This window comes from Haplochromis burtoni, unplaced genomic scaffold (genome assembly GCF_018398535.1).
Source record: "Haplochromis burtoni strain Fernald_Lab_line unplaced genomic scaffold, NCSU_Asbu1 Contig_522, whole genome shotgun sequence".
In the NCBI taxonomy this organism is placed as follows: domain Eukaryota; kingdom Metazoa; phylum Chordata; class Actinopteri; order Cichliformes; family Cichlidae; genus Haplochromis; species Haplochromis burtoni.
Genome location: NW_024582883.1, coordinates 147,110 through 163,756, shown reverse-complemented (window position 1 = coordinate 163,756; position 16,647 = coordinate 147,110). Strand labels below are relative to the sequence as shown.

At 43.5% G+C, this 16,647-nt stretch overlaps 1 protein-coding gene across 1 annotated transcript; it reads right to left on the bottom strand.

The window, feature by feature from the left end:
• Positions 1-2,876: 2,876 nt before the first annotated feature.
• Positions 2,877-16,062, bottom strand: mxra5a (matrix-remodelling associated 5a). The gene is made up of 8 exons (XM_005947612.3): positions 15,482-16,062; positions 15,023-15,252; positions 14,724-14,853; positions 13,690-14,080; positions 9,746-13,543; positions 8,124-9,039; positions 7,677-8,003; positions 2,877-5,613 (listed from the first exon to the last, which is right to left on the bottom strand). The coding sequence occupies exons 2-8, from the start codon at positions 15,211-15,213 to the stop codon at positions 4,023-4,025; spliced, it is 7,344 nt and encodes a 2,447-aa protein (XP_005947674.1). The 5' UTR covers positions 15,214-15,252; positions 15,482-16,062; the 3' UTR covers positions 2,877-4,022.
• Positions 16,063-16,647: the final 585 nt, after the last annotated feature.

The window sequence follows — 16,647 nt, the reverse complement described above, 5'->3', positions numbered from 1 at the left end:
TGTGTATGTATTATTGTAGGGTCGACCTTACAATATGAAGCACTTTGATGCGACTGTTGTTGTGATTCGGCGCTGTATAAATAAAATTTCATTGAATATAGAGCACCTGCCTCCTCATTGTGCTGCCTGTTGTTGTTGTTGTTGTTGTTGTTGTTGTTGTTATGACCTTTGCTTGACCCCACACATCAGTGATTCAAGATCAAAGATGTTTGAAAGCAGTATGGTGTGAAAATACGGCTCTTTGCAACACTTTGTACTTTGGGGTCATTTTTGTCCACGAGGACCACAGGTGTTATAAAATCCAATAAAAACCCCATAAATAAATCAAATTACTTAAAACTTTTTCCAATCATGCATAGCATAGTAATGAATAACTTCTGTTATATTCAGACCATTTGATGAATAAAAAACACATTTTTGATGGCAAAAGATTTATTTTCGGTTCAGAAATGACACAGAGAGAGCCCCGTCAATCAGACGACCCCTTTTGACCAAGCATCCTGAGAAGGGTGGATCCAGGGTCACCTGGTCCGGCTCGGTGAAAATCTTTTTTGAAATTCTTAAGCCTAATCTTAAAAGTACAGAGTGTCTGTCTCCCAGATTGAAGCTGGAATATGTTCACACGTTTCCTTGATTGATGGCATCATCATTGAGGTCAAGGAAAAGAGATTAAGAATAGAAGATGGGAGGTTGTTTGGAGCATGAAAGGAAACTCACCTAATTGAACAGGAAATTCAGAACTGTAGATGCTTTTAAAACATGTATGCTTCTGTTTTTTTCCTTACCTCATTTCAACAGAACTCTTTGAATGTATCCAAGTCAACTAGAAGCTTTTTCAGATGATGATATGATATGTTTGTCCCTCTTCTTCTTCTACTTTTGTTGTTTCTGACCCTGGTGGGTTGTCACAGGGACTGTGTCAGAGGCGGTTGGTCCTGCAGGTGGAGGTATGTGTGGATCAGGTTTATTGCATCCCATGCTGGGATTGGGATCTGGGGAGGCTGTTTGTGCTCACTTTGGATGGTGTGATGGGCCGTAGTGTACTGCTGGAGTAGCCCCCTGTTGTGTGGGATCTCAGGTGTTTATTCTTTAACACTTTGTACGTGTCAGAATAATGTCTATGTAAACGGCAAGGCCAGAGCAGGACACTGTACTACAAAGTGATAACCAATGCCCCACTGCCAGTGGATTTAGATGTTACAGATAAAATGGTCTCAATAGTTTTTATAACTGACTGAAGTTTGGATGCCAAACAAAGCTAATTTATATTTAAAAATCTGATTATAGAACACAGAAGATTTTGGTTACAGTGTTGAACACTGGTAAATATTAAATGGAAATGGTGAGGTGAACATGTTAGCACAGAATCTCATTGGACTGGCTGACCATCAGGCAGCTTGTCTCAGTCTCCCAGTAAATAAACTCGTCCCTTTTTCAGTCTCTCTGATATGATTTAGAATGAGCACGAGCATTCAGCTCAGTGTCACAAATGAGCAACCTGCCACATTAACACTCACAGTTAGCTCAAAGCTCCAAATCTGATCATTACGATGAGCTAGTGCTGCTCTCATTGCAGAGGCATCTGTACGTCCTTATTCTCATGGTCCAAAGAGAGAAAGCATTTTCTTCTCTTTAACCATTACATTTATCTTCTCTGCTACGCAGCCATGAAGTGCCTCTCACCCAGCTTAGGGTTCATCAGTCAGCTGTGACATCATGTGAAAATCTCTAGTCATCCATAGATCACAGCAGATTCTCCATATATTGATGTTTCTGAGCAGGAGGGCACATGCTTTCATTACCACTAATCCCTGAAGTAAGGGTCCTTTTCCATTTCCTATGATTTGACTTCCCTTTGTAAATCATCTGAAGTCAGAGCGGGTAAGCACAACAAAGTAACAGGTGCATATGAAGAGCATAAACACCCAGAGGAGAGGCATTACATAATCCTGATCAGTGAGAAAACCACAGTTACAGCAGGAGGAAACCATCCGTGGTGGCATCTCCAAACTGTAGTCTAGTACCTCCTGGGTCACAGACCAAGACTTCAAGGTTATTCAGTTCTGCATTTAAATCTTTGTAGCCACATTATTAAAAACATGCACCATTGCATTCCAGTCATTTTACTGGTGAAAAAGCTGCACAGCATTTGTTGGATGGTGTACCACAGTTGAGTACTGCGCTCTGGGAGAGTAGAAAAGCACTTTAGAAAATCTGTCCGTTTACTGATTAACCCTGACAATTCTGATGCCAGCTGTCACAAAAAGAGTAGCTGATGCTAAAATTCTCACAGTGGGATTGTTTTAGGACATATATGCTAATCTAACTGATTTCCTCACAGCTTTGCAGACTGTGGCTGTATTCCCCGAGGTGACTATCAGCGTAGCTGCCACCAGCTTCCCTCGTCCTAATTGCAAAGTTCGATCTATAAGGCCAGCTAAACAAAAAGTGCACTCTTGAATTATTTATTTAGAGTTAGAAAGTTATATTTCCAAGAAAATACTACAAACATTTTTAGCAGAGTGGCAAAACATTCTTGAGTCATCACTTTTTCAATTTGTTCCCTTTCCAACCTCAGCAGAAATAAAGGTTTTGTTTTTGAGCTTAGTGGAAATGTGGAGGAATTTTATATTCAAATAAGGAAAACTGCTACGCATCACAGTCTGACAGACACAAATTATTTACATATGAGAACGTAGTACAGTGTCAGCACTCTGCAGAAGCAGATTCAAAGATGCTCCACGTTGCTGTGAGTTATTGAAAAATCTGCACCAAGGTACAAAAACATGGAAATATTCAGGTTGGGCCTTTATTATGAAAAGCACAGGATACCAGCAGTTTCAGCTTCTTTAAATAAAAATACAACAACAACAAAATTACATATATTCTCAGTCAATTTTATTAAGTTCAAAAGTATTTCACAATTAAATGAGCTGTTTAGCAATTCTTTACAGGCTGACATCATCTGTCCTTGTCAGAAATAACTGTTCCACTGAAGAAAAGGTACACATACAGCTGGGGATATATGCTCACTGATCAACTGGAGATCAGCCAAAGGATAAAATGTTTTGGCGTGATTAACTTTGAGTGGAGCTGATAGAGCCAAAGCCGGATAGTTTAAGGCCGGGTCTGCAGAGTAACTCTTTGCACAGCTTTGTCCCGCCAGGCTACATTTTAACATGCTGAACAGTTTGGCAGTCATTGGCGTAAATGCTAATTATTCCAATGTTGTTCATTTAGCACCAGTCTCATGTAGACGATTGTGGTTAGGCGTGATCCATCTGTCATAACCTGCACATCGCACCCCAGCAGCATCATAAGCAGCTGAGGTAATCACAAGCCAGCAAAACAAAATCGCTGTCCACATATTTAGTTTGAATACAAATGTAGATTTCCAATTAACAATTATATTACAAAAGTTTAGAAAAATAAATTAAAGCATTGCACATCCTTGATAAGATAAGCATCTTATACTAAAACGAATCAACATCATCTTCACTTCTTTACTGAATAAAAGAGTCATTTTGTGTTTTGCATGCTGGCATGCACGCTCCACGTCCCTGAGTCACTTGAAACAACGATGTTCTATATTATTTAAGTCTATCTTTATTACAGTATTTGTCTTGCACATAGCAGGTGAACACAGCTATTCTGCTTGATAGTGTGAAGTGCCAGCACAAGACAATTACTGTTGCTTTCTCTTTCCAGTTGTGTAGGCTAATTACCTCACAATGTAAAGTGGCCTGAGGAAATCGTTGTTGTGAATTGGTCCTCTATAAAAAAAAAACTGCATATATTTCCTACATGCTTGAAATGGGAGGTTTGCAAAATGGTGAAAACTGTAAACTGGCACACGGTGTCTTCAACTAACGGCCTCTAAAGAGCAAACACTCAAAGCATCACTGCAGGTTTTAATCAACTCATCATTATAACTGAAGTTATTACTACATGTGGTGATTAAACACTTCCTTTTAATCAGGCAGTTGTTTGGGCAGCAACAGACGAAGAGGAACGGTGACATTTTAGAACACGTTGAGAACTGTAGCTTTAGAGTCCCAGCCAATGGCGTTTCTGGCTGTGCATCGGTAGATGCCAGCATCTCTTTGTGTTGGATTCTGGATGATGAGGGAACCTTGCGGAAGGAGGTACTTGTTTTCAAAAAGCTTTGGCTTTGCATTGGCAGCCAGACGAATTTTGTCAGGTGTTTCCCATGCTACCTCAACTTTAGGGATGCCAGTTGCTACACAGTTTAACTGAACAGCAACTCCACGTTTAGCATAAGTCACAGAGGGAGGGCCGTTAGTAATTTGAGGTGGGTATGCTATTACATTTACCACAGTGGAGAGCAAGGAGCTGCCATATTCATTACTAGCTCGGCAAACGTAGGGACCCCGATCGTGGACTGACACTTGTTGAATGGCAAGGGTTCCATTGGGCTGTATGGTGTATCGCCCAGCTCTCTGTGGTCTGCTGAGGACGACTCCACTGGGCAGAGTCCATGCTAGTCTGAGTGCTTCACCAGTGGTTTGACAGTGAAGCCAAAGGTTTTCCCCATTCATGACACTGACAGGGGAATTATATCTGCTGTTGATCTCTGGTTTTTTTCCTGGGGACAGTGTAACAGTATGCTCCACAAGCCCCCTTGAATTATGTATCAGACAGCGGTACATACCAGCCTCAGCCATAGAGGGGTTGCTGATGATCAGCAAGCCGTCAGGCTGGTGGAAAAACTTGGAGAACCGAGCACCACTACGCAAAGGTGTACCACTGGGCAGGATCCAGGTGACAGGCAGTAGTATTGAGCCCTCAAAGGAGCAATTCAAAGCCACAGCATTGCCTACACTCAGTGACTGAACATTTGCTTTGGGAGCTCTAATTTGTGGCCTCTCATCAACTGTCTTCACATCCAAGTTGACCACCAACCTGACCTCTCCTCCTTCATTACGAGCAATACAAACCAGCTGCCCCGAGTCTGTCTCCTTGGGTGAATGGATTTCCAAGGTACCATTCTGATGAACTACCACTCCATTGCTGTAATATGGAGCAGAAAGGGTCAAATTTCCTGGCAGAAGCCAAGTGATTCGAGGGCTGGGGTTTCCATGTACATTGCAGTCCAGCAGCTTTTGCTGATTCTGAACTGCGGTTACTTTGATAGCATTCAAAGTTCCTCTTAACCCACTGATCACTGGAGGTGTTATCAAGACTTCGAGTCTGGTAACTTCACGGTCCTGTCCTGCATTGTTTCTAGCTATGCATGTGTAGTTACCTTTATCAAAACCTTGGATCTTTTGAACTACCAATGTCCCATCATCCAGAACCTGGTATTTGTCTAATGCAGGGAAAATCACTTTGTTTAAAGGGGATAGCCATGTGATGACTGGCGCTGGTTCACCTTTGGCATTACATCTCAGTGTAGCGTCGTTGCCATAGAAAACGCTGACAGTCTGTGGGTCTTTATTTTGAATTTTCGGTGGGGAGGGTGCAGCTTTGATCTTGACTCTGACCTTCATCTCATCTTTGCTATGTTGGTTTTCCGCGTAACATGTGTAGTCACCTTGTTCTGGCATGCGTACATTGTTGAAGTAAAGTGTCCCATTGTCAAACACCACATACCTACATGTAGTTCCAGAAGAGAAGGATAAGAAATGGTTACTCACTGTTACACTTTCATGACTGGATTCATTGGTTGGCAACAAAGAGAATGTATTAAATTAATACAACATATATAATTACATTATTTAAATTTAAACTTCACATATTCATGTCACATGAAGTTCTTTTCTTACCAAAGGAAAAATAACTAGTGATTACACCTGATGTTTCAGTCTGACTGAAATCTGTTAATTTAATTAAATTTCAGTTAATTTCTATAGCGCCAAATGACAACAACAGTCGCCTCAAGGTGCTTTATATTGCACAGTAGACCCGTACAATAATAGATACAGAGAAAAACACGACAATCATATGACCCCCTATGAGCAGCACTTTGGCGACAGTGGGAAGGAAAAACTCCCTTTTAACAGGAAGAAACCTCCAGCAGAACCAGGCTCAGGGAGGGGCGGGGCCATCTGCTGCGACTGGTTGGGGTGAGAGAAGGAAGACAGGATAAAGACATGCTGTGGAAGAGAGACAGAGGTTAATAACAGATATGATTCATGCAGAGAGGTCTGTTAACACATAGTGAGTGAGAGGACGGAAAGAAAACACTCAATGCATCATGGGAATCCCCGGCAGCCTACATCTATTGCAGCATAACTAAGGGAGGATTCAGGGTCACCTGGTCCAGCCCTAACTATATGCTTTAGCAAAAAGGAAAGTTTGAAGCCTAATCTTGAAAGTAGAGATAGTGTCTGTCTCCTGAATCCAAACTGGAAGCTGGTTCCACAGAAGAGGGGCCTGAAAACTGAAGGCTCTGCCTCCCATTCTACTTTTAAATACTCTAGGATTTCTCTAGGATGGTAAACTGTTCTTGAAGTTCACTGAGAGAGAAAGAGCTGTGCAGGAAGTGTGATTCTGTTGTGGTGGAAGCAAAACAGCCAAAGTCAGAGGGAATTAACGATGTTTATCAAACATGGAAGTTAGTTTGGATCTTCTTTTGCTGCTGGTTCAGTGAATTTTGGATGGAGAGAGACAAAACCTGCAGCATCAGAATCTGTGAGACGTCGGCCTTCAGCACCGACGGCGTGCCTGTTTACGTGCGTCGGGTGAACGATCCACGCTCTGTGTTTATATCTTTGTGTGGAATCTGTTTACCTGCTCTCGTTTGCTGTTTTAGCTTTTTGGTGGTTGTTGAAATAGTTTAGTGAGCTTTGAGCGGAGACTCTGGCATTTCTGGCAAAATACATTTATATTTAAAAATTGATTCAGGGTAATGAATCGATTTAACGCATTATTCAAATTAAAATTGGTTTGAAATGGGAAATCGATTTTTTAAAGCCACTTCTAGTTTTGATGCTTTGTGAATCTTTTTATGTTTTGTTTAAGCCAAAATATGTCAAAAAGAAATACATATTTTACCAATGCTTAATAGAAGAGTCATTAAACTTCAGGTGGTATGGTGCACTAGAGACTCGACTAATCGTTTCCAAGGGAGTCTAGTTTTAATGAAATGAGACCAATGACATAAGACACCTTTCAACATATTTATGGGGTAGTTGCAGACTTTTCATAAGGCAAACTAGCAAAGCTATGTTTTTAGTCATTTTTGTTTAAATGGATACAATTTATTGGAGCAATATTGTACTTTTAAATAATTCATTTACGTGCTCTGTAGCTGCTCTTGACCCCATGGTGGCAGAATTGTTAAGTCGAGTTCTTGCAGCAAAAGGGAAAGCACAGAGACAGAAAGAAGGTTAGCTCGGTTTTCTGTAATAATCCCCAGAAGTTCATGAAACAGTTAAAGGAAGATGGATGTTCAGTCATTTCTCTAGTGACTAGGTTCCCACACTCACAGATCCTTCTGATAAACAAAGCATCACCATAGAATAGAACTTCATTAACCCTGGAGAACCCATGGGGTCGGATCTGACCCCATGGGTTCTCCAGGGTTAAAAATGGTTAAACTTCCATCTACACAGAAGAACTTGGATCAGACAGCACAAATGCTGGCTGGTGAAGGTGTTTTCCCCCTGTGTTAGACACCGGGAGCACTTTGTAGAAGTTAAAACAGCTCGTACCTGCGACTGCGCCCCTCAAAGACACCATCGCTCTGTTTGACTGGGTTAACCATGGTGCCATCCGGCAGAACCCAGCTGATCTCCGGGTTGGGGAGGCCAGAAGCCACACAGTCCACCGTCAGGTCCCCACCGTACAAAACCTCCTGACTGGATCTTTGCTGCTTCTGTTCGATCTTGGCTGGTCTGCTCAGCACGTGTACCCGCAGCAGCACGTGGTCGTCGCCCATCTTGTTACGAGCCACACATAAGTAATCGCCACTGTCCTTGTCAGTCACTGGATGAAGGCTAATGCTGCCATTGGGAAACACTTTGATTCTCCTGTCAAAACTGCAAAAAACAAACAACCAAAGTTGATGCATATGATTAATAATTAAGATTGCTTTGAATGATTTCAAATGACAACACTTAGTTTGAGCATTTTGTTTCATTACAAGATTTACGTTTCACCTGTACTGAGCATCTACTAGCTTCTTAGAAGGTGTCCTCCAGAGGATTCGGGGCTCTGGCTGTCCTGTTGCCACACAGTTTAGTAACAAACTACTCCCATAGATGACATCTGTTCTTTGGGGTGATGATAAGGTGATACTGGCCTTGGCAGAGGACAGATTCTTCCTTATGTTCAGGATCACAGTTCTCCTGCTGGATGCCACTGTGTTACTGGCTGAGCACTCGTATCTCCCAGCATCTCTTTTGCCCACACGCTGTATGTAGAGAGTCCCATTGGGGAAAACAATTAGGTTCTGTCCAGTGTCTAGGGATGCAGTGAGCTGTGCACCATCAGGTGTAAACCAGCGAATAACAGATGGAGGGGAACCTGTAGCAGTGCAGTGGATGTAGGCAGGGCTGCCCTCTGAAATGGTGGCAGTCTCATGATGTGACTGCTGAATCACGGGTGGCAATGCTCGGACATGAAGACGTACTGAAACAGAGTCAGTTCCAGCTGCACTGCTGCCAATGCACTTATAAATCCCTCTGTCTGTATAGCGGGCCTGGCTGATCCGGAGGATCCCGTTATTTCCAACAACTACGTGCTGCTGAGATGGAACAGAAACGGAACCAGCAGCTACATGGACGTAGTTAGGGAGTACCCATGTGACCCGGGGCGCAGGATGCCCTTCCACTTTGCATTCCACACTGACTTTGTCACCTAGATGCACAGTCATTTCTCTGTGCTGAGGATGCAGGACCCGCGGAGGCTGAGACAAGACCACAAGGTTGACCAGCATCGTGTCCGTGCCGTACTGGTTCTGCGCTGTGCACAGGTATTGGCCTCCGTCTGTGAGCTGTGTGCTCCTGATGATTAATGTACCATTTTGGTGGACCTCAAACCTCTGGACCCTGGTGTTCTGAGGAATATTCGCCCCTGCAAAAGTGGACAGACACAAAATGCAAAGTCTTTTCTCAAACACAGAATAAAATTTAAGATGAAAATAATTGAGAGTATAAAATATTTAGCGCAAGAGAAATTGATGTCACATTTACATAGTGTACAAAAATACAATAAATGAGAGGACTTATTGAAAAATGCAAATATTTTAGTGTGATTGCCAACCGTGGAAAAAACCCCGTACCATATAAGAGCAAAATAGTTACTTTTAATTGTGAGCAGGCTAAAGGCCCTTTTAAAAACTCATATCATAATAAAGTAAGTAAGTAACATAGATTATAAAAATGTTACAAAATTCAAGACTATAACCATAATCTTACAAGTGCATCATCTACATCATAGCATCGTCAGTCATGGAGGTTATATGGAAACACATCTACAGTAATAAGGAATGTCTGAACATACTGATATGCTTGCAAATGTTGCTGATAATCTGCTATTTGATATACTATGTGCCAATATTTCCAATAAAACATCTTTGCAAGCTATATTTATATAAGTCTGCAGGTAGTTACATTTTGCTCTGGTTAACATTTCACTACATCAAAATATTTTTGGATGTTTCCATTTGAATAAATAAATGATATGTTTTCTGTTTTCATAGCCATGTTTCAACAGACAGAAGTATGATGGCTCTGAAAATGTATGGAAAAAAGAATGAATGAGGTTGAGTCATACATACCACTAAGAGCTTTGGTCCATGACAGGAAGGGCTTTGGGTCACCTTCGGTCTCACAGGGAAGTTGAGCATCTGTTTCAGCTTTAACAGTGAACGTCTGGAAATGAGTCTTAGTTATCCTTGGCTTTCCTCTTGGAACAGATCCTTGTGTAGGTACCTGGTGCTTCCTGGACACATTGTGAGTACTTGTTAACAGTGTCCCTCTATGCGGACTCGTTTGGACTGTAGCAGTCGGAGCAGAGGTGACCGACTGTAAGACGATCTGTCTGCCAGTCAGACGTGTGCTAGTTGGTTTGTGGTCTGCCGACTGGGTTGTGGGCTGGAAGTTTAATTCTTTCCATGGCTCTGATATGTTAATGATGGGTTTTATTTGTTGGTCTTCATTATGGCCGACTCTGATCCAGGGAGTCTCCTGCATGCTGGTCCTCAGTGAAGAGTCCATCTTGGCTTCTGTGGAAGATATTTTGGGAAGTGTGGTATCCACTGTCACTTTGACACGCATTATAGGATCAAGCCTCGGAGTGGCAGGAGAGGTAGGTTTTGCTTTAAAGGTACTAGCAGTAGAAGGAAAAACATTTTCATTTAGAGCTTCTTTAAGATTCTGAGCTACCTTTGAGGGTTTACTTTGACTAGAAGTATAATGTGAATTTTCAGGTACTGCAGAAGTCTGTGTAACATCCAGAGCTGTCTCCAAATAATCCTTGGAAAGTGTGCTTGGTGTCACAGTCAAGTCACTGGGAGTGTACCCAGAGGTTGTCTTGATTACTTGGTCGATCAAAGGCGTGGAGGATGGGGACAGCGGTGCCAAAAACCCCTCCCCACTCTCATTCAACAGCATCCCTTCATTAGTTGTGTACTGCTGGCCCAGTTGGCTCTCCTCCCCATTGCTTTGCAGTTGTTTAGTGTTGGTGGCGTAAAAACCCACCAACAAGCTGTCAGAGCTTGGCAGAGGTCCAAGGTCACCCATAACACTTGACCTTTGTGTCTCCTCAGGAAGCCTAATAGGTGGAGCAGGCGTGTTTATAAGCCTCTGCAAAGTGGCTGGTGTTGGTGCACTGAAGTGCTCTAGTGGACAGTCCGAAACTCCAAAGGCTGCTTGAGAGGTTGTCTTTGTATCACCCACTTCTGGAAAAGTTGCTGGAAGCGATGGTGCCGCTAACGTGCTTTTTAATAATGGCAGATGGCTGTCCCTTGTTTGGAGGAAAGAAGCTGGTGGGGAGGAGGGTTTAGTGGCTGCCTCGTGGTCGTGCCTGGAGGCTGTGCTTTCTTTATGACTCAGTTTTCCTGATGACGCTTCTTGGCTGCCAGTGAATGGAACAGTGGTACTGGGATTGGTTGCTGTAACTTCTGAGGAAGCTATTTTTAGCAGTGTGGAGGGAGTGGTCTTGACAGTTGCTGGGACAGCTTTGGCAGGTGTGATGGCCATAGACTGGACAGATTTCACAAGCTTTTGTTTCCTTCTGTTTGGCCTCCTCCTCTGACTCCCATTCCTTCGCCTGGAATTATGTTGTTGGAGGCGTGGAGGGGACTCAGAGCCTTCAGAGCCAGTTGTTGGAGATGCCCTTGCTACAGACTGCAAATCATCAGATTTTATGACAGGCTCACTAGGATATTTTTCTTCTTTGCTTTTCGTTGAGTTGTTTGGATTTACTGAAAGGATCCTTTTCAAAAAGGGTTCGTTATCATTCCTCGAACTGGCAATAACCTTTAGTCTATCTGTATTGACATGTCTCTGTGATTCCTTGGACCAATCAGCTGTTTTATCCTCATTAACATCTGTGTTTGTGAGCGACTGCCAGAACGTGACAGCATACAGTGGAACAGATGTGGTCTGTGGGGAAAACACACTGTTTGAACTTGTGTGTAGGTCTAAGACCGCATCGTTGGATGTCTGTGCTGTTGTAGCTTGCATGCTGTGTGCGTTGTCTATAATGTTGCTGTTAGATGTCACACGTTGTGTGGCCTGGTCTTGTACATTTTGTTTATCAGTTTTGAACAGCGGATTGTGTACAGGAGTGTGCAGCGTCCTGAAAAAACCCTGCCGTGCCTGCTCAGTCACACTGTCTGCTGATCCTTTAGTAGCTTCATTTGACTGCGTTGTCCCCTCTGCAGCTTTCCTCTCTGTTGTGTGCTGAGTTGGGACTGGTGTCACAGCATTTTGAGCCTTTCTATCTCTAATCTTGGCCAAAATATGAGCCCATTTCTGTGGATCTATTTTACCTTTCGATATATTAATCCTCCGTGTGTTGTCAGTAGGATTCTTCCTGTCTACAACACGCGATCCTCTTGGTTGCTGAAGCACTGGGGGCTTCCGCCAGAAGTGCCTGGACGGGTGAATGCCCCTCCTGCTCGGGACCACACCTCCTGGAGTTCTCCTTCTCAAAGGCTCCAGGTGGCTCACTGGAGCCCCACCCTGAGTGCCTTCAGTGTCCCCTGATGCTTCTTCTGTGTCTTCTGTGGGGATTTTAATTTGAGTGTTGACTCCTGAAGCTGACTGAGGTGTTGCTGGAAACTTCCTGAAGTTGTGCCTGATAACAGCGAGTTTTGTGGCCAGTGTATCCACACCATGTTGATTCATGGCAACGCATTTATAATAACCACTGTCTAATAACTTGGACTGTGGAATATGTAGAGTGCCATTGGAATAGACTAAAGCTCTGGATGAGTTGGCTTGGAAACTCACGATGCTGCTGTTTGGCAGAATCCAGTTAATTTCAGCATCGGGGGAGGCAGATGCAGTGCAATGCAGGGAAATAGGTTTGCCTACAAATACCTCACTAGGTTTGATTGATGTTTCGTCCCTCGGGGGAGGGCTGGAGGATTCCTGCACTGTCAGATAGAACGGCAAGACAGCAAAGTCTTCGTGAGCCCTGGCGATACAGTAGTAACTTCCTGCGTCTGTGGGGCGGACAGCCTTAATAATCAACGTTCCACCGCGGGACACAGACAGTCTGTTGCCTGGACTTGAGTACGGTGCCTCCACTTTGGAGCCATCTGGCAGCATCCAGCGAATAACTGGTTGACCTGAACTGTGCACGCTGCAGTTCATTCGAGTTTGCTTTCCTAGGATAGCACTGAAGACTTTATGACTGGTGTTTGTTGACTCAATCGTGACCCATGACCTCTTCTGTCTTTGCACCTCCTCCGTCTCCACCATCTCTGAGAGCTCTGTGCTCATACTCAATTTTGCCATCCTGGCTGACGACTGAAGCCGGTTCAGCTGAAGGTTCACAGATGTTTGCAGCAGCCATGGTGGTTGGGCTGTTATATTAACTTTGAGACCTGTGTAGTACAGGGCATCTTTCTCAGAGTCCTGTCTGTACATATGGGTTTGATGAAGGTCTTTGCTTAGAATGATTTCCCTTTGTAAATGTGCTGGCACACTGCTGTAGTATGCTATGAGCCTCCACAGTTTTTCATATTTTTCTCTATTAACTGGACAGTCCAGATCTACCGCCACTGTGATGTTGGTCAGCTGAGGCTGACTGCTCTGCTGCCAGCTGATCTTGGTAAGCTCATTAGACTTGCTAATATTACACATCAGATCCAGCTCATTCCCATGTTCATCAGATAGGCCAAACGAGAGATTTCCAAATGGTTCTATAAAATCCTCTGTGGTCAAAACCTCACTCTCAACATCCTTAGGTGTGGACATCCTGTGAGGAAAGGTGATGACGGGGCTTCTGCAGACCAGGTTCTCCGCATCAAAGAGGTCCTTTCTCTGGAGGTGTCTGGGAGACGAGCACATGGGACACAGCTGGCCACTAGGAAGGGTCCTATCCTTTTTACATTTTACAACACCTGGGCAAAGAACAGAGCATGAGCGTTATAAAATCAGATCATCACGTCTCTTTGAATATTTTATGCATTTTGAGTCTTAGTTTACTTTAACCATCACAAAAAGAAAGCTCTAAACATAATTGCAGCATACATATTAAAAATACCACCTGGAAACTTTTTATTCCAGTCATGGAGCCGCCTCATGCTGCAGTCACAGATCCAAGGGTTTCTATGGAGGTACAGGCTCTCCAACTGGGGCATGGTCCCTACCAGCCTGGAAGGAAGTGTCACCAGATCATTGTCTGACAGGTAGAGGTGCCTCAGAGTTGAGACATGAAAATGGCTTTTCACAGTGAAGGTGGTGAAGGTGTCTGGGTGCAGCTGCTGAAGCTGGTTGCCCTCCAGCTGCAGCAGCCAGAGAGAAGTGAGGCCCTGGAAGGCGTCTGGATGGATGTACTCCAGCTGGTTGTGATCCAGGTGTAACCTGGCCACAGACCACAGACCGTGGAGAGTGTGCCTGCTGATCTCCTTCAGTTTGTTGTAGCTCATCTTCAGCATCTACATCAGTGAGCAGGAAGAACAGAGAAAGTCTCTATTGCTCATCATATTAGAGTACTTCTAGTTTCTGCTGCATTGAGACATACATGAACCAGGCATCAAGGTTCAGCATCAAGGCACATGTACATCATACAGTTTGTATGTCAGTGCTTTGTTTCATTAACATTTCAGGGAGAAATTTGGGATTTAAAATTACACAATTTTTACTTCATATCTTACAAATTCTTAGGAAGAATCAGGAATTTGTCCAGCAGATAAAATGATTATTAAAGTTGGATGTCTTTTGTAAATTTCGATTCTCAGTTTGGCCCAGGTTCAGATATCTTTTGCTTTTTTATTCCTAAAACTAGACTGTGTGGATAAATCTAAGATATTTGCACAATCTCATTTAAGTGCTCGTGTTGAATTAATCAGTAATATGTGCTGACTCTTTTGCACATTAGTAAAATAGTTATTATTGTATTAAAACCGAGCATTTTAGGAGATATAGGCTTAATGTATACACTCATAATCATATGTGTATGTGAGATACCATATGAGAGATTATGAAAGGCTCAGACTAATATGGATTCATCATTAAAATTCACTGTTTTGCTCAAACAACAATCCCCCTGCCACCATTTATTGATTTGGGTCATTGCACCTGAAGTGAACTGAGCTCCGTGAACGCTCCATCAGGTAGCTGGTGAAAGTCATTCCCATGAAGCATGAGCATCTCCAGCTTCCTCAGGCCCATCAGTGATTTGTCAGTGATGTTATTAATTCTGTTGAACCTTAAATAACAAACCCAGAGTGGAGAGGATAACAGACATGAAACCAACTCATGCACTTCCTAAGCCTCGGTGTTTACATAAAGCATTTCACTGCATGAAGTGTTTAATCCAGTCACTGACAGTTTAATAACCATGCTAAATCAATGCTACGGATGCCAGAGCGACTGACCCCAGGTTCATGTGTTTCACGTGTTTGGGTATAGCTGCTGGGATGGTGAGAAGGGAGCGGAAGGTGCAGTGGAGCTCGGTAGGCTGAGGGCAGGAGCAAAGTCGGGGGCAGAAGCCACAAGTGGCAAGAGGAACAATAATCAGCACCAGCAGAGTGTTTAGGACGAACTGAGAGGGAAGATCCATCTTCATCTGCGGGATTATCCGTCACAGCAGCTGCCTGTAAAGTCACTATGATGACAGAACAATGAAAAGAGTACAGAAAAACCCAGCTGCTCACTTTCTGGTGAAAAGGCTCGCCTGAGATGTCAGTCATAATCTGTCAAAGGTAAACTTTACTTTCAGCACTTTCATCCCCCATGCATGACTTTGAGGCTCTGCTGAATGATGCGCATAGCGCTGAAGCAAGGTTTCATAAACGTCTGCTTGAAGCACTGCAGTCAAATGCAGATATCCTTACCTCCTCTCCTGCAGGGGGGCTCCTGTGTCCCATTTTAACGACACTGTTAAAACCGAAACTTTAAGATGACGTGCTGCAGAAAACCCCAAAAAGCAAAAACGATTTTAAAGTACAGTCCTCCTGATCACTGACTGCTTTAAGCAGTGACCCTGGTTGTGAACCTCCGTCGGGGAACGAGCGGTGAGTCTCCTCCGCTCGCTCGGCGGAGACCCGACAGGAGGAGGGGCCAGCGAAGCCCATGGAGGAGAGCGAAGACGCTGAAGGACGGAGCAGCGATGTCACACCGCTCTCTAACAACTGCTGAGTGTTTAGATATGCTTCGTGAGTCATACTGAAGCTATTGGGAAGTAGATCAACGCTGGAAGCTGAAAGAATGAGGAGGAGAAACTGCTGAACTACACAAACTGAACAACTTTGACATTTAGGCTGCCGCTCGGACCGCAGCCTGTTAGCCTGCTCTTCACATTACTGCGGGGATGTTTTATGAGTATCAGTGGAAAGCATCTGAGCAACACACGTGACCTCAGATTAAACCCTAAAATTGCCATTGAGTTGAGCGCCATTATAATAGTGAACGCATAACCAGTACATATACCTTGGCATGTTTTAGTTCTTTCATAGTAACACTACTACTCCATTAGAGTATCATGGTTTAAAAGATGGTTAAAGCTATTTTCCCCTTTTTGTACTCTCCCACATGCTGCTCGGACAGCTTTCATTCCTCCTTTAATCCACGAGAATCCACACTGATCATATTTTAAGGATAACTGAGAGGAGCGAGGCTCAAAATGTGCGGCTGGTCGTTCCAGCTCACAAAGGTAATATGGAGTTACTACAGTTTATTTTTGTAGAGTCTTACATAAAAGCTTGTTAAGCCATAGCTGCAGTTGCAAATTAGTGAAACTTAATAGGATTTCTTCATTATTAACACATCAAATTTGGACTGATCCATCCCATAATGAGCAAGTCTTTCATCTCCTTCTAGAACACACAAACTAAGTGAAGCTCTGAGGTAAAGATTTCTCAAAAAGGGAGTTGTTCCAGGTAATGAGTGGGTGTGGAGGCTTTTAATAATAATGTAATAATAGGGTGTCAAACTTAGGCCCGAGGCCCACACCTGGCCACCGAGATAATTTCATCTGTCAATTATGAACGACTCCTTGGTA